The 19,446-nt window shown below is 26.1% G+C and overlaps 1 protein-coding gene across 1 annotated transcript; it reads right to left on the bottom strand.

The window, feature by feature from the left end:
- Window positions 1-19,446, bottom strand: LOC145828583 (proline-serine-threonine phosphatase-interacting protein 2-like). Its single transcript, XM_082936338.1, has 6 exons — window positions 19,260-19,446; window positions 12,552-12,675; window positions 5,688-5,834; window positions 5,296-5,385; window positions 4,379-4,571; window positions 1-905 (listed from the first exon to the last, which is right to left on the bottom strand). Exons 1-6 carry the CDS (start codon window positions 19,444-19,446, stop codon window positions 252-254), a joined length of 1,395 nt encoding a protein of 464 aa, XP_082792464.1. The 3' UTR covers window positions 1-251.

The raw sequence follows: 19,446 nt of genomic DNA, 5'->3' as shown, positions 1-19,446 counted from the left end.
CATTTTTAGTGAATTTTTAGATTTCCATGAAAACTGGCCATAAAGTTTTCTTTTTGTTAAATGTTTGCATTAGGCAGTTTTACAAAACTTACTGTATCTCAAATGTTAATAAAAATTTATATACTTTATTTGTACTGTATAAAAAGTATGTTATAACTAATGATCTTTAAGATTTTATATAAGGGCCAGTGTAAACTTATAAAAATAAATCTAAATTTATGAGCTACCTCATAGAAAGAAATTTAATTGATTTATTTTACGTAGTTACTGGGAAAAAGTCCAGACTCACATGTTCGCTGGTTTGTACCAAACATCCAACCAACTTGAAGTTTGTTTTCATTTATATTATTTCTTACAATTTTGTCACCAACTAAAAGTGAAATCTCTTCACTATTTTTCGCATCATAATCATACTTTGCTGTATAAACTTTGTTTAATTGACATGCTACTTCTTTATTATTATGAATAGCTGTGTTAGCTAGTATAATATCATCAGCACATTCATACGGACTTACATCTTGAAATGGACAGTCTGTAACAGCAAACGTGTAATTTCCTTTTCGAATATTATTTAAATTTTTAGGCACCGTTGTAGCTATTTTAGGAAAATTTATTTTCCTTATTGTATTTCCTCTCGAAGACATTACGTCTGACTTGTAGAAAGACTCATAAACAACAGGTGCTAGTGGATTAATTCCAACTTTATTTTGCTCTACAAAATTTCTAATGTCATTATTTGGACTGCATTTTTCTGCTTGTTGTCGAATGCCTTCACAAGCATAGTCAATATCTACTGCAAACTGAGAAATTAGGTTCACTACTCTCCATATTACTAATCGAAATTCTTTTATACGAGTTTCTTCCATTATTTGAAATTTTTCCGAAGAATCTTGATGTTCATTAACCTAAATGAAAAAGTGTAAATGTAAAAAATATATCTAAGTTTTATTAAGTATCTAAAAATTCAAATTCCTTAAACACGTTTTTACAGCTTTTTTTAAATCAAAATTTTGATAGTATAAGTATTTTTTCTATATCTTAAAACAGATTTACTTACAACTAACAATCACTGGTAAAGTAATAAAATACTAGTAATAAATACATCTGTGCTACAGGTTTTTAGACATTTTTCTAAACTTCATTTAGATGATGTTTTCTCTTCTATACTAAAGTAACATTTAGAGTAAGTATTAATCTTAATATTTTCAGAAAAATAATTAAGTTTATTTTAATGGGCAAAATAGCAGCAATAGTTCAGCTTCCGGGAAGGAAAAGTACAGAGATTACTATTTCTCGAAAGTGTCCAAATCTGCAGTTTATCTTGTTATGGAATGATTTGACGAGCTTAGTATATAAGAAGACTGTACTAGAAGTATTTAACAATGGTTTCCACGATCAAATAAGATGATTAAAGCTGTCCAGGAAAGTGTAACGTGGAAACCAAAGAAGTCTGCAAGGTAAATAGCTAAAGATGTAGTGTGACCTCAATGTGAAGAATAATTAAAAACTATCTCAAACTGTTTCCCTAAAATAAATGAAATTTATAACTTCTTAAACCTAACCAAAAGAAAAGAGACTTGAAAAAGTAATTTTTAAAAATAAAAGTTTGAAGGCTAACACAGCAAAGCGAAACACTTCACAGCCTGTGCTTCCTTTAACAATTAGAACAGCTAAGAATACGCAAAGTGTCCAGTTTTCATTGATGTGTCCGTGAGAAAAAATTTAACTTTGACAAAAGCTTTTTTCATTGTGGTGTTGGCTGCAGTCTCGTAGACTTGGTAGTCAAATCTGATTTTTGTTCAATAGGAAGCTAAAATGAACGCAGATATATATTAATAATGTTTTAGTTCAATTTTTGAAGATATAGAAAAAACTTTAAAGCATCATCCAAATGCTAAAATGCGTAGTATAATTGTAAAATTTGTAGATTTTTGAATAAGGATAAGTGGCCTACTGCATCGACTGTTTTTATTCTAACAAATAGTTTATGTCTTAAACTAACAAAGACAAAAAGTATAGTAGGGACACCGATAAGATACGGTCATTGAATCCAGACCAAAGTGCGTACCTTATGTTAAAATGTGTCCTTTATAGTTTTGAGACAAACTTTACTCTTTTCACTGCATGTAGAAGTTAAAATCTACTTGTTTTTAATAAAAGTACGAAATAAATATGTTTTACATGAATTTTTTTAAAACTAGTCGTTTTATATTTGCTTTACTATTTTAAAATTATGTTTTTGTTCGTTTGTTTTCAATTTCTTTTCACAAATCTTTTTTTTTTTAATTTTCACAAATCATTTTTGAAATAAAAGCGTAAGTTATGCCGGTGCGTACCTTTACGATGTACCTACTGTAGTGTGAGTCGAAAACGACTAAGTAAAGTTTGTATTTAAAAATTTTACAAAGTTTATTTAAAAGCTCCTTTTATGTCATACAAACCATAAGAGTATTAGTATTCAGCAGTGATTACTTTGTTTTAACTTCGTACTTTTAACGTTTTTCACCTTTAATAACTGTTTTAAAAGAGAATTTTATAAAAAAAACTTCTTATTCTAAAACTAATTTAATAATTAAAACAAATAAACATTCAACCTATAGTAATAAAACAGTAACTGTAATCCTAATTAAAAAACATGTAAACCATCATTGAACTTTAAGTTAAAATTACTACATTAGTTGTATTTCAAAAAACTTTATCCTAGCAGGTGTTAGTGTAAAGTTACCCAGTTTTGAAAATCTTTAAGTGTAATATTTAAAAAAAATTTAAACAATAGTTTACTGAAAAAAAAAATAAAAAGAGTAGCAAACATTATAACGTTTTTTAAACGATAGTTCATAATAAAGATGTTGCTTGGTATATTAAAAAGAAGATCATTACTTTTTAATACACACAAAACTATCAACTTATTTTATAGAAAGTTTTTGCTTATAAATTAGAAATTATTATGATAAATTGTTAGTTTTGATTTCTATTATAAATTAGTAAAAGTCTCTATCCTTAGTAGTCAATATCCTGTAGTGGACAAGACTTTAATTTGTATTTAAGTAGTGTACGACTCGATAACCGAAAGGGTTTTTTGTACACTAGGTCCTTGTACCAATTTTTTAAGCGCTTTTTATTGGCTTTCAATAAACTTACTTACTTTTTCTTAAATAAAACGTTTAAAGTGAAGTTTTAAAATCATATTATCGAAAACTTGTTTTCAATATTTTTGTAGTTTAAAACTCAAGAGTTTCTTCATATTTATTATTTTATATATTTTATTTTTAATTGTGATGTAGAGAAAATATTTCCCCTTATCGTTGATAATAAAAAAATTTACTACTAAGTGAATATATTTAATTAAGATTACAACATATCGCAGATATTGTAAAAAAACTAAAAATTTAAACAAAAAAACTCAAAAAACCTTAATGATTTTAAACCAAACTACTTATTTTGATTTTTTTTAATAAGTAACAGCTATTAGTCGAGTATATTTCTTTCAAGACTAATACAAAAAATTTTAGGTGGATTAAAATATTTTTTGTATATGTACTTTGCAAAGTTTCTAAATTACTAAAAACAAATTTAAGTTTATGTATTTATGAATAAAGAGGAACGTTATTTTTTTGTTTATTAGGTTATCAGGTTTAGTTTAGAACAATTATCATAAAAACAAAAACTGAAAAACTAAATATTGACATATGTATACATTTTGGTAATACTTTTAACGAACTGTAATTAACATTAAGCGAATTTTGTTTGATAAACTACTAATTTTTAAATTATGTATTGAAACTACCACAACTAGTTAAGTTTTGATCGTAATTTAAATCGCTTTAAATTTCACTTAGAAGGTTGTATACATGGACCAAACATATGTTTTTTAAGAAACAGATGAGAGAAAGGACTTTTTAAATGAATTTAAATTATGCTTTATTTTGAGTAAAATATTTCATTGTACTAAATTTGATCTGATGATCGAAGTTACATGATAAAAAATTTTTGCTAACAAATTTTGAGCTTGTCTCACGGCTCATGAAAGTCCAATCTTTGGTTATGATGACTTTCGTTAATGTATTTATGACATTTTTAAAGAGTAAAAAAAATTAAAGTTTAAAGTAATAAAATGAATTTATGAAATTATTTAATATGATTAGTATTTATAAAGGTCAACATTTATTTAAATATTTGTACAATTATGACTAATTTAAAACTATCTTAAGCTTTTAGAGAGGTTTTGTTAAACTAGCCTGTGGAAACAGCGTAAGTTTAATAAGTTAAGTTCTGTAAAATATTTTTGTAATAAACTTATATTATATTGTTCAGTTAACTTTTATCTGGTTAACTTAAATTTTAGTATTTTAATGTTATACGGTTAGTGCTTTGTTACCCAGTTTTGTCGAGCTGATTCAATATTTTGCACTGAAGTTCTGTATTCATCGTTAGCTTTTTCTTTGTTCTGATTAGCAATGTGTACTTGTCTTTTCATTCTATCTAGTTCTTTTTGCTTTGGTGAAAATTTTATTTTATCTGCTTCCGCCTCTAATTTGTCAGAATACTTACACTTATTGTTGTAACTATCTCTGTTATTACATAAGTTTTTACATAAATAGTATATTGTAATATTAAAAACTTACGCTTACATCTTCAACAGTATAGTGTTTTGGCATGTTAAAGTTTTCTAAAACTATATAGAATTTGTTAACAACTATAGCTATTAAAACCTTTTTTTATCATAATACTTGGAATAGAAATGTTTTTATTACTGCAGCAACAACAAGTGTTATCTTCAAAATTTGTTTAATGACAACATTAATTCGTGATGTTTTTTAAATGTTGAGAGATCACTTACATAAAAAATTTTTATTTTTCCTAACTTTATAAATTAAAAAAAAAAGACTAACAAACGAAAGTCATCCAAAAAGTTTATTCTTATGTATTATTGAAGTAGGGTGTTTTGCACATTTAAAAGGCCATTTTTAAAGAAAAATTTAATTCTCGTAAAGTTCAAGAATTAAATCATTTAAACTTGTGTTAGACAATCATAGTTTTATACTATTTTCTTAGCTTAATAGTTGCATTAATTAGACAGTTATGTCGTTTAGATAATTTACTTATTTTCCTTACGAGAGCATAAGACTAAGAAACTGTTTACACCACAACTGTTGTTTCACAATACAAACACAATTTAAAGTTGTAGTTGGTTTGTTATTTTATTTTTATTTTATTTAATTTAAAGTTATAGTTTGAGGTAATCTATTGAGCAATCAGATAAAAATTAATTTTAAAACTTTTCTTTCTATTTACCTGCTCGCAACCATTTTTAAATAAAGTTCTTTCTTTTGCTTATTTATTCTGTGCATTTTTTCTTCTAAAAGTTTTCTTTCGTTTCTTTGTCTAAAAACAAAAAGGTAGTCTAATTTGTTTTTTTTACAATAAAAAAATAAAAGTTCAAATACGTTTTAGTTATATAACCCAAAAAATGGTTGTGTTTTATATATACTATAATAAAATCGATTGAAAATGTTTGCTAAACTAGTGTAATCTTTATTGTTGGCTATGATTTTGGACAGTAAAAATATATTCATTGTATTTTAAATTTAATCATTTGTGCAACATTTTCAGTTTGTTAGTATTAAATTATAAATTTAAAAACAAATAAACTAGAATATAATCGATTCTATAAAAACTAATCTTACTTTTCTCTAAATTCTGTTAATTTTTGTGACTCATCACACAGTTTTACTGCTAATACCTGATGTAGTTGAGCTTCATGCTCAGTTTGACAACGAAATTCTTCTAACATGTTTTTAGTTGATCCGAAATCGTATGTGTTTCTTTCTAGCCTGTTATATTTTAAAATAAGAATTTTTACTTACATTAATATAAAGTTTTAAAAATATAAGGAGTAACCACGTATAAAATAGAATTATCTAAGCTTGTTAAATCATTTTTAATATCAATTTTAGTTTTTTTAGTTTAAAACTGTTTGTATAGAATATTAAGCAATTTTTCTGTTGTGGTAAGCACAGTGAGACATGAAATTTTTAAAAGCGCTAATTTCTTACCCACTAATTAAATTTGAACTTTCTTCTACCCGATTAACTCCCATCTGAACTCTACAGCCTGATCATTTCCCATCCAAATCAATTTCTATCGGTTTAATCCCAATCTAAACTATTTCCCACCCCTTATACTACAACCCGATAGTGTTTTGTAACATCCCCGGCTTGGTTTAAGGTGCTACCTTCAATTAGTGAGGTTTGACCCCTTTTTTAGGCAAAGTGTTTTGAGCGTTTAACTCTTGAAGTTTTTTTTAATTAATTTACCTGACTCATTTAAAAAATAACTATGAATCTTATAACACAATGTATGTTTAAATAATATCTGGGTAATTACTTATTTTGTAACTCTAAATACTGTGTGTAAAATAACACATTAAAAAGTAGTCAACAACTCAAAGAACATAATGCTCACGAAAACAATGACAACTCTCTACAGTTGATGTATGAGTAATATGTGTGGTGGGAATATGTTAAAAAAACAACAAAAGTTTTTATGTTACAGTTCTACCGAATTCGCAATTGGTTCCGTGCGGATCTAGCCATAATTTGCTAAAATTCAGATAAAACAGAATTTTTATTTGAAAATTGAATTCGATTCCGGTCAGGACTAGACTGTCTTATATAATTTGGGTGTACCTGTGTTTATAATAAAGATCTAGATCCTGCAAAAATCAAATTAAAATTAATTTTTACCAGGTCCTGATCTTTAATCTTAATTCAAATCCAAGTGAAACCAGATATTTCAAAAAAATCAAGATCCAGCCGGAACTAGTTTCGTATCTATTTTTAAAATTAAAGCTTGGTTAGATTCAGATCTTGGCAAGCTATGGCCAGATCCGAACGAGCACTACAATCCAATCAATTTTTACCTAGAAAAATTCGCAATCAATTACAATCTGATAATTTTCCATATTGTTATTTTTTAACCCTTCAATGACGATTAAAGTCATTTCCAAATCGAACATTTTCCTTCTGAGCTATTTCCAATCAGTCGATTTCTACTGGTTTAATTCCAATCCGATCAATTTTCATTCATACTAATTAATGTTAAATATTTTATCTCATCTAATTTCTTTTAAACCAGTTTAACTCTCAGCATATCTATTCCGATTATTTCATTTTTAATTTCTCAAATCCTTAAGTTCTTATCCTAGTTTGAGTCTTTTTAATCAATTAAAATAAAATTAACTCTTCTTTTCTTTATTCCAACTCAACTCATTTTGCACACACGTTAAGTTTAACCCGTTTTAATTTTGTACACGTTATTTTCTGTTCTGATATATTTAATCTTGATGAATTTTTTTAATTTTCAAACTTGTCAACACTAACTAAATTAACTTCAAACTAGATTGTTCCGTTTTAAAATAAGTACACACAGTTTCAGTGAGAAAACAATTTACAATAGTTAAATACTTTTAGAACTACTTATCACGAGATGTGTTAATAAAATAGTTTATTTAAGTTTTGATTTTCATCTAGCTGTTCCAAACTGAATATTTTTTTCTTTTATTTGATTTACAGGTGAATAAACTGTTATTGCCATCAATTTCAACCTGTTATACTAATTTATATCAATTATTTCTTATAATTCTGAAACTTATAAACATTTGTTTTACTGTTTATTAGAAAGAAAAACTAAAAACTTTGTAAAACTAAGTATGAATACTATTGAAACATTTAAAACTTTTAGTTTTTAGTACACAATTAGGACGAAACATACGGTTAAGGAACATAAAGAAAACTTTTTAACACTTCTAAAGAGTAAATTAACCAACACTTTTAAGTCCGATGTGGGTCGTATATGTAAGGTTAAAGTTGACTGCATCAACCAATTTGTACGTTTATAATTTAAACTTAAGCAGTAGACTGATACTAAGTCTTAAATTGGTAAAACTGGTCTCAAAAAGAAAAACATACAGTTTTTTTTAAATTAAATGTAGTGATTTTTTATTTTTCTATCACCGAAGAATCGGTAATAAAATCGCTAAAATTCGCTAGCAACTAAACTAGCGTACCTAATTAAGATTTAAGTCTAATAAAAAACGCCTGTAAATCAGTACTCTAGGAACAAAGAAATCTGTGGTGCAAAAAGAGAAAAAAATAGCACAGGCTTTGTTTTTGATGTAGCGTAGGGATCGTTTATGGTTGCATAACTATGGGAACTAGTAGGACTTTTCTTTCTTGACGGGTTAGAAAGAGTTGGGTTACGCAGGACAATGGTATAGCTGTATTGCCTAGTTTTTCTCGGTATAAAGTTGATAGGTTTAAAAACAAACTCGTGCCTTCATTAAGTTTATGTGGCTACGAGTCACCGTGGAATCACCATTGGTGACACTGACTACCTAGACCTAAAACTCAACTTGTATGATCTTTCGTATATGCCTTATAAACAGCAAAACGAAAAGTTATGTACATTTACAAAAATTTTAGTAACTCTAAAATATTATAAAACAAATACCAAATATATTCAATCACAGTTTAAATAAATATCAAAATACAGTTAAAGAAAAAACACGTTTACGAATTGTTAATGAAAAAAATTCGGATATATCAACTTAAGTTAGGAAAAAAATGAGCAAAAAAAAAAACAGTTAAAATAAAAAATAAAAACGAAATTTAATTTAGTATAATCCTCAATTTAGCAGCTGTGATAAAACAAATAGCGGTAGAAAATCTATAAATTGAGTAAAAGAACATTTCAAAAAAATCAACTCTTTATCAAAAATCTTTTAAAGACATAATATGGAAATCAGCTAGCTACTCATCTACGGCTAACTTTGAGAAATTAATTATATCATATGTTCCAAATACATTAAACAAAAATACTCAACGGAGTCCATGTAATTCCGCTGCTACCTGTTAATATGATTTGAAATGGGGCAATTGCCGTTCGGAGAACACTATTCACAAGGCAATTGTTAACTCTGACCTTGAAAAGAACTTTCACTCAGTTCAGATTCAGATATTCTAACCATAAAAAATCTTTTAAAGGTTGTGATTATGCAAATGAAACTAAGCTTTCAAAGTATTTTTGTAACTTTTAGCGCAAGAATATTCACTTTAGAATAACTTAGCAGCTGATAAAAAGAGCACAGCCTATAGCCAATAGTAATAATCCTGTGTGTAGGCTGTGCTTAAAAGAAGTTGAAACAAGATGGTTGCTTAAATAAGACAAGCGAACTTGTATCATTTTACCGACTTATGAAAAAGCTTCTCTCAAAGTTCAACAAGTTTTAAAAACTTTAGTTTTATAGTCGCTTATTTTTCATTTTGTAATTTTTAGTTGTTTGTTTCGTACGAAGTTGGATTTACTGACATGCTTTCTTGTACAAAATTTCATAATTAAGTCATAATGTTTATTTGTTTAACTTGTTTACTTATACAATATAAATTAAATTCATTTCAAAATAAAATAGCTAAGTATTATACGCAAAAGAATACTTTAACAGCTTTTTCCAGTGCATAACTTTTTAAAAAAATATAACAAAAAATATTTCATTTTTCTTAAATTTATTTTAGTACTTTCGTAGTAAGGCTCATCAGAAATTGTATCTTACTAGGTTAGAATGAATAGAAATTGAAATAATATTATACTGTAGTTTAAAGTTTTGAAATATAAAATAATGTAATAATCGAATGTTGAAAATTAATTAAATGCTTATGCTGTATACATTTGGTATAACTCTTCGAAATATATAAATAATCGTTTGCTAACAAAAGATCCTAGTGAAACAAGTTCATTGGAATATAAATAAAAACATATTATACAGTAATCTTCCTTTATTGTACCAACATATGTTTCTGTGTGTTAACTAATCAACACACTTCAACTGGTTCTGTAAAAAAAATATTACTGTAATATGAGAATAGAAGCATAGAATAAAGTAGGTGTATACATGTTTTCATTAAAATTAAAATAAGTTAAAACAATTTACTACAAATTTTTACAGGTTAATGGTTATTAATAGGTAAAATACTTAATGTTAAATCCGACTGTTGTAAAACTATATAATATTTGCAACCATTAAGTCTAATTAAGTAAAGTAAAGTAAAATATACAACAAAACAACAAATCATAGTATAAACAAACCACTTACATTAATGGAAAGAAATACTGATTCAAATTTTTTATCGCTGTCAATCATTGAATAAAATACATCCAATAATTACGTCACAATATATATGAAGATTATAACAGCTATTTAATTTGTACTATAAAGTTAGTTAATTTAGTCTTTATGTTTAGGAAAGCAATAAAGCGCTTTATTATGAAAAGTAGTATATAATCTATGAAAAATGAAACAACAACCAATAATTAGTGAATCAATAAAATTTAACAACGGTAAAGACAATAATAGTCACAGGAACTTTATATAACGTTTGTTTTATATACTAAATGTTTCTAATTATTAAATCTAAAATTGTAACAAAATCAAAATTAGGTACAATTAGGAAGCAGAATTAGTTTAAATCTAAAATTAAAAATGTTAAAGTTTGAAATTAAGAAAACAAAGCACAAAAAAAGAAACAAGCTTATTATTAAGCTTACAAAGCACTGACTGATAATTAAGTTATAGCGACATACATAAAATCACAATGACTTAAATTACATATATATCGTATATAATAATTATAAAAATAATTGAATGCTGTAATATAAAGTAGCCGTCGGGTGTTTAAATTAAAGATCCCATACATATATTTTAAATATTTAACAATTAAACTGTGTTGTGTATGAAAGTTTAAATGATAAACATAAAACAACAAGGTGGTCATATGTTAAGTATAAACCTGCAGTAAAAAATCCTCTAGCTCTATTGGGCGTAGTAAGTAAAAAAGCACGGTATATCTGTGATTTGAATACAGGCTTTCAATTAAACTTGGAACTTAACACATAAAAATGTGAAGAATTATAGTTGGAGGATTAAGTGAATATATGAAATGTCGGAGAATAGGAAGTGTTATGTGTGAAATAAATATATAAATAAAAAATGAAAAAAAAACTATATTTTGCTTAGGATATATAACTATATTAATATATATTAAGTGAACGTGTGTGTTTATGTGAAAGGTGAATGAAAAATATGGAAGGTGAGAAAGCGCCAAGGTGTTATTTGAAGAAGAACCGTCGGTTGTGTACACGTTTGTTTGAAATATCACGTCTATTATTTAGTAATTGTTTACTATCTTCTGCTAAAATTGCCATTCGTTCAAGGTTGCATTTTTGGCAGATATTGCTCGCGCTACCGATGTTATTGTTGGCGTGGTGAAGGATGTTCCATTCCATATTGGTTTGGTTCCATACCTGTCAAAATGCTGTCGAACGAAATCTGACAATCTTGTGCTATTCGTCTTATTTACATGATTAAAAGTATACTTATGCCCGGTGTACCTGTCTTTAAAATGACCTCCTGTCGAACCAATATACACTTTGTCCTTATTATTATCATTATTATTAATAAACTAAAACTGTTTGTTAAATGGTTACTGCCTAATTAAAAATTTCGTGTATAAGGTGCGTGTTAAATGTAAGCTTAGTGAAGATAACTAGTGGTACAAATAATAACAAAAAAATAATAATAAGGACAAAGTGTATATTAGTTCGACAGGAGGTCATTTTAAAGACAGGTACACCGGGCATAAGTATACTTTTAATCATGTAAATAAGACGAATAGCACAAGATTGTCAGATTTCGTTCGGCAGCATTTTGACAGGTATGGAACCAAACCAATATGGAATGGAACATCCTTCACCACGTAAAAATAACATCGGTAGCGCGAGCAATATCTGCCAAATATGCAACCTTGAACGAATGGCAATTTTAGCAGAAGATAGTAAACAATTACTAAATAATAGACGTGATATTTCAAACAAATGTGTACACAACCGACGGTTCTTCTTCAAATAACACCTTCTCAAACTAAAATTAAGAACTAATAATAACCACTAATAAATTATAACTATGTTTACAAGATAAAATACAAATGATAGTTTCTAAAACAAAACGTGCAACTACGTAAATATTTTGTAAGAAAGATATAATAAATTAATACTTGGTATTAGACCTTAACTTTGAGAATGGTTGTAAAGGTATTTGTATAGTACTGCTTTTTATTAATACTATTTATTCAAAGGATTTTACTTCAAGTTCTAGACAACTAAAATTACTTTGAATAAAAAAAACGAAAAATGAGTAAAATTTAAGAAAGGTAAAGCAATGTAGATTTTTACAAGCTACGACCTTATTTGACTGAAATAAAAAGTTAAGTCTAAAACTGATTAAATTTGAATCAGTTTATGCTTTTTTACTAAAAAAAATTGTTTTTTACTAAGTTTTTTACTAAATAATTGTAATAATTAATAAAAACTTCTCCATATAAAAAATACCTAAATTTTAAATAATTTGTCTACAATTACTTATCATAAAAAACAAAGACATTTTTCCTTACTCTTATGTACTAGTATTTTGAAAACAAATGAAGTTTCCATTAACTGACCTTGAAATATGCATCAATTTCTTAGAAATTTCTTCTTCCAGTTTTGCTCGATTTTTAAGATAATCTTCAAACCATTTACAAGACTTTTGACCTTCTTTAATATGATTGGCCAATGTTTCAAATCCTGTATGACTCAAAAAATCTGGTTCCCAAAAATTATTTTTGAAGCTTAACATTACTTTAGTTTGTAAACTTAAGAAAATAAAGTATCTGCAAGTTAACGTAGATGTTACTTTTAATAAATGAAGCGTGAACAACTCATAAAGGATTTACTAAACAAACAATCAATAATTTTAGTAGCTTACATTTTGAAAATAATTTAATTCTTAATATAAAGTTTTTATGCTGTTATAAAAAAAATGATTTACGAAAGTACTACAACACTAATAAATTCATAAATATTACTTTAACTTTGTAAAAATACTTTTTGTGTAGTTTCTTATCTACAAAAGTTAAACAAACAAACTAGTTTGTGATAGTTTTATCATCAGAATAGTTAGTATTTTAAATATTTAATGTATATTTTAAACGAGTTTAGTAAAAAAAACTTAGTTTTATTTTATTTTAATATAGGTTTAAAACTTATTTTTATTAAAAATAATAAATAATCTTTTTAAAATAATTTTGTTAAGTTAGTTGTGGTTTTACATTTAAAATAGATTCAAAACAAAAATTCTATACTTTATTTGTTGTACTGAGTTTTATTATAAATGAAAAATAATAAAGTAACTAACTAAGTATTTTTTGAATGCAGCTATAAACCTTTTTGAAATATTTTTTAAAACTAAACTGTTTAAACTTATTAATACTTTTTTTTTGAAAAAAAACTAGCTCAAAAGGAATAACATTAGCACATAATTATATAAATCATAAGAATTGTTTGAAAATCACTTAATACCTTATAAATCGTAATAAAGAATAACTTCCTTGTCATAATGTTTAGTCATAATATACATTGCAATCAAACTTAAACCATGCAAAGTTATTTATTCTCTCAGATACACATTTTTTTTTTACTATTACTCATTTTATTTATTTTTTCATCATAACTCACAAAAGCATTTTACTTTTTACTATTGAAAGTATTATACTATTAAGAGTATGCACATACTTTTCCTTTAAGAAGTATTACACTTGTACAATAAAAAATTGTTAGCAATAATAAGTTCGTTTTGTTTCACAACTTGTAGTTTTATATGGTTATAGGCTGAGTAGAACACGTGTTATTATTAAAAATATTCAGAAATTATTATAAAATTAATTAGAAAAAAAACTACTTGTTTTGAAATTGTTACTCTAGCATAAATTAGTTTGTATTTTTTTAATTAACGAATTTAATTTTTACTTTTAAGATTTAGATAAGTTAACAGAAAGTTTAAGACACACTGAAACCAAAAATGTTAGTTTTTTACCAAATTTTTTACAACTAACAAGTATTTAAAAACTTCGAAAACCTAATTAGAATAGTTAGTAATGTGTAAAAACTTTGAAATTCTGAGTAAACAAACATGGAAAAAGGTTATTTATTTAATAAAATATACTTTATAACATTACTTAATTTTATTTCGATTATAATATACTATTATTTTAAATTTTAACACTGTATCTTTTTTTGTGGTAACTTAACTTTACTTTACTTTTACAAAAGTCTTTAACGAAAAAAAAGCTTAATTGACACCGTGCAAAAGTGACGCTACGTGAAAAAGCATCAGCTATTGAAAAACTTACAAACGTGCAAAAGTTGCTCTCCATGCAAATTAGACTCTACCCTTTTTTATTTTCTTAAAAAACATTAATCTACTTTTAAATATTAAAGTTAGTAATTGAGTAATACAATTATGACTTGATTTCTTTGATTTTCTTAAAAAAATATATTTTTAAATTTTGTAGAGCTTGTGTCAAGTTCTTAAAAATCTGTTGTACACTTAATTTAGGAAAATGTTTTTAATTGGATATAACCTTATTAACTAAGTTATAAGTTTACCTGGCTGAGTTCTTTTTCAAATTACCCAATGAAATACATATTTATACGCTAAGGATTAGGGGTTAATACCTTTTTTCAGGTGTCTTATTATTTAAACCTTTTAAAAGCAAAACCTTATTTTATAATTTTCTATTATTCAGTAAAATGGTATTTATACTTACAAAATTTTTGTTGTTCAGGTATTGTTTAACTTTTGCGTTGATAGTTTTTCATATGTGCTGTGAGAGCATTGATAATTTTTCAACGTTATTTGCAACCCAACACCATCAAGACAAATAATTTGGTTATACTCTTTATTACTTGCGAAAAAAAAACTTGTTTTAGACTAGGGTTTAAAATTAAGTAATCGAATTGGTTTTACTCTGTTAGAACTTTTTTACTACTTATCAACATAGTTGCTAGATATATATGAAAAACTCGCCTCACAATTGCTCTAGCATTAAAACTTATGTGAAAACGAACAAAGGTTTTTTCATTATTCGATCTCCTTATTTCTTGAATTCTAGCAACCCTTCTATTCTAGCAACATTGCAATACAAAATTATGCTTGAAATTTAAAACTATTTATTATAACAAATAGATCGCTTTTTTCTTAAAATAATAAACTTTTGCATTTCAATGCTTATTCTTATATACGTGAAGGTTAATACTTTGCAGATATTCAAACTCGGATATTCGCGTATTTTGAACACTTATTTCCAACAAACACACTTTGTAAAAGAATTAATGAAGCTTACAGTTATAATTCTATATGTATAAAGAACCTATCAGGATAATCTTATACACTGTAATTCTTTAAGTACACATTTATTTTTATCTAAATTAAAAGTTTGGCTAAATTCAGCTTGTTGGTTTTTTGTAAAAGTACACGCATGCTTCCAATGCGCTTTTACTACAACAACAGTTATTTGATTGAAATAAAATCATATCAGGACAGTCCTTATGCTATGTAGTTTTTAAACTAAATGTTCATTTTTATTTTTAAATTTTTATAAACTTTTTTACAATTAAAAGTTTAGCTAAATTCGACTTGTGTGTCCTTTTTAAAAGTACATACTTGCTTCAGTAAGCTGCAATGAGTACATGGTTAATTTCTGGTTCTAGGGCTGATGGCGTGGGTTTGTAAACTTTTAAACGCGAAAACTTTTGTTAACTGCCGAAGATACTCAAAAAAACCGCCCGCATTAAGGAAATCAAGCCCGCATATGCGGATTATTTTCGAGAAAATCGGCTTTTTTCTTTGCGATTAATTTCCCTTTAAAACGTAGAAATCTATTTTATAATTTAATAATAATTATATATATACAAACTTCCCAAAGTTAAAACTTATCATATACTTATAAAAGGCAACACATGGACAAATGTTTGAAAGTGAAAATTTATCTTATACTTTAACAAAAGGACAGCCGCACGTCGCTTCTATTATGGAAACTTCTATGGAAAAACCATATCAGGACAATGCTTAAGCTCTGTAGTTTTTTAAGTAAGCATTTATTTTAATCACAAAGACTTTTATAAACTTATTTTTACAACTTAATTGTAGTAGTAAAATCGCATTGGAAACAAGCGTGTACTTTTACACAAAAAAACTAAGTTTAGCTAACTTTTAAATAGTAAAAAGTAAGTTTGTAAAAGTCTTATAACAAAAATATACATGTAACTAGAAAACTATAGTGCATAAAGATTGTTTTGATATGTATTTTGTTTAAATTGGATTATAATTGTAAGCTCCATTATATTTTTTTAGAAAACCTGTTTGTTGTGAACAAGTGTTTAATACAAGCAAATACCTGATCTTGAATATCTGCAAAATTTTACCTTCCCCTTATATACAAAGTGGCCGAAAAAAAAGATAGGTACATACTTTGTATGACAACTTTTATGACGATCAGAAATGTTTGAAATATAATGTTATTTTGAATATTTATTTTTTTCTCTTCAATTTTATCTAAAAACTATATTCGATTGTAATAAGAAGTTAAGTCTGTAAATAATTAATTCTATTTGAATAAAAATTGAAAATGTTTGTTTTTTAATAAAAGGAAATATCTCTTCTAAGTGTGTGTATAAGACTAAGACTGATTTTTTGATGGTTCTAACCAGTGGCGTAGCGTGGTACTTTTGTTAGAGGGTGCTGCAGATTGAGTTGCTAAGTTAAAAAAATACCCTATTTTGAATCATTAAAATAAAACTCAAGGACTTAAAAAAAAAACGCAAATTTTTAAGCTAAAAGTCTTTAACATATTAGCTTAAATCAGGGTTTCCAAAACTCATTTACTAAATCGCCCCCTTTTCAGAAATTTGAAAAAAAATTGCCCCCCATGATTTATAGAGTATTTTTCTCTTCAGGAGTACGCACTTTTGAGCCAAAAAAATTGTATTAGAAATGTAATTTAGTCTGGAACTTCTTATGCACGCACTTTTGGGCTGTATTCAAAGTAATCTACAGGGCTTAAAAAATATTTTACAGTTATTTTCTTATAATCCCAGCAAAGTGTATTAAAATACATAAATATTAATAAGCCCTTTGTAATCTGTAATCAATTCTACTTTAACATGAAATGTTTTGAAATTAATGAAACCTTTAGGTTAGTTGTGGACAACTTTTGTAGTCAACAAGTCATTTTTACTAAAAAATCCTTTCTAGTGTCGACTTGTTAAAAAATTTTCTTTCGGGCTGCATAAATTTAAAAAACTAACATATAAGAAAATTTAAAAACTCGAGCAAAATTGTAATTAATTTATTTACTATTATTGTAATCTAGGAAGTATTTTTGTGAACTGAAAACCAATTGAAAACGTATTTCAAAGTATTAACTATCGAAAAGCTAAATTTTATTTGTTTTGCACAAGTAGTTTTTAAGTTACTTAGCGGGCCGAAATTCGATTGGATCTGGACCGTACATTAACCATCTAAAATCTTAAGTGAAACCTGACATTATAATAATCTCTTATATAACGAGATTCGGAAATGCTAAGTAACTTATTTAAGTCGCACAAAGTACTTAAATTATTTTATAAATAGGCATATTCAGAAATTACTTTAACATAGATTAAAAAACTACAAAAGAATGAACAGTTTATTTTACACATAATGAAATAAATATTAAAACATCATTGCTGATCTAGTTTTAGGAAGTTTGACCGACTGGTTGATTATCTCACATGAAAAATGGTTTTATTAAAAGCTTCTGTTAATGCAGAAAAATTATTAATTTCATTCCTAAAAATTTCAATCAATAAGCAAGTTAGTTGTAAAGTTAAAAATTTAATTTTTATTTTTTTTAACTAAATGTTTCGTAGTAGAATACCATAAAACACTATTTGACTTGGAATGTCTTTTAAAAAACTAAACCTTAATCCTAACAACCTTATATTTTCTTTATTTAAGTTAGAAAAATTAAAAGTTAAAGTTTTCACAATGAATTTTGTGAACAGAAAGTAATAAACTATATATTTTTTTTAGATTAAAATTTTGTTTTGTAACTGTAACAGTCTTTTCGATGACTTATTTAATTCTGTTCAAAATTGAATTTGTTTTTTAGCTATCAACCTGTAATAATTAACAGAAGAAAAAAGTGAAAAATTAAAAGCTAGGGTTGAAATATTAAAATAAACAACACATTTTAATTGTAAAAATATTTTGAACTAAGATAAAACAAAAAACAGCTGTACTATTAGTTTAAATTTTTTTAATATTCAGATTTTTAACAATAACAAATCAAGTTAGAAAATAAAACTGACTTTGAGAATTTTTTTAGTTAAATAGTTAAAGTCATTTCAAATAGAGACCTCAAATATATACTCTTTTAAAGTCAAAAAATATTTTTTTACTTATACTGATTAAAAAAGTAATAACAAAAATCTGTCAAATAAATAACTTTTAAACAAATATTTTATTAACTATACAAAAAAAATGTTTAGTGTAATGTAAAACGACAAATATAAACTACAAATTTAACCAACTCAAAACATAACTATTAATAATTTTAAAACATATACCACTCAATAAAAACAGTAGACTTCCGCTTGAATTTGCACTTTGAACAAAATCAAAAAGTGCGAACTCAAAAATGCACTATCATTTTATTAATAGCAAAATTCAGTATGTTATAATGCAATTATGTTATGAATAAACGTAAAATCCACTAAAACATAAATAAATATTCATTAAAAAAAGATAGATCTATATAAGCTATTAAGTATAGTAAAATTTTTGCTTTGTAAATACTTAGTTAGTTATATACTTTATCTTACCATACAAGTCTGATATGTAAGTAATGTCTACTTTTGTCTTAACAGTACTGTCTGCCAATACCTTATCCTTTTCAGAAAAAAACCAATAGCTGAATCAAAAACAGCCAAAAATTTTCTAAACAGTTTCCTTTTGATAACCATTTCACTTCTGTATACATTATTAACTTATCAAAAACCTCATCATTGTCATTGCACAGACGACTTTGTGAATGCCTTTTTATTTTCTTGACAGCTTTTATCACATAGTTTAATGAGTCAAAACAGACGCTCAAATTTTTTGCAACTAAATATTTGTGATGTATATCGCAATGAATAGGAAATATATCAGGGTTTCACTCTTTGTAATACGTCATTAATTCACGATACGTTCCTAATAAAGACGGAGCACCATCTGTCGCAATTTCTATAAGATGTTTTGAAGGTATTTTATTTACTTCAAAATATTTTTTAATTTTTCAAACACAAACTTCCTGAGCTATGCGTTTCCATTAGTTTGGAGAACGCAAGTTCTTCGTATGTTGTATCATCAACTATAAAACGCACGCAAACAAGAAAAACACATTTATTTTCTTGCAAAGAAGACTCGTCAACTTGCATCGAAAAAAAATTATTGCACATCATTCGATCTAACTTTTGTTCAACACGTTGTGACAT

Source organism: Thalia democratica, chromosome 2, assembly GCF_965202585.1.
Source record: "Thalia democratica chromosome 2, ktThaDemo2.hap1.1, whole genome shotgun sequence".
Lineage (NCBI taxonomy): Eukaryota > Metazoa > Chordata > Thaliacea > Salpida > Salpidae > Thalia > Thalia democratica.
The sequence above is the reverse complement of the archived record's forward strand: the minus strand, read 5'-3'. Positions and strand labels throughout refer to the sequence as shown.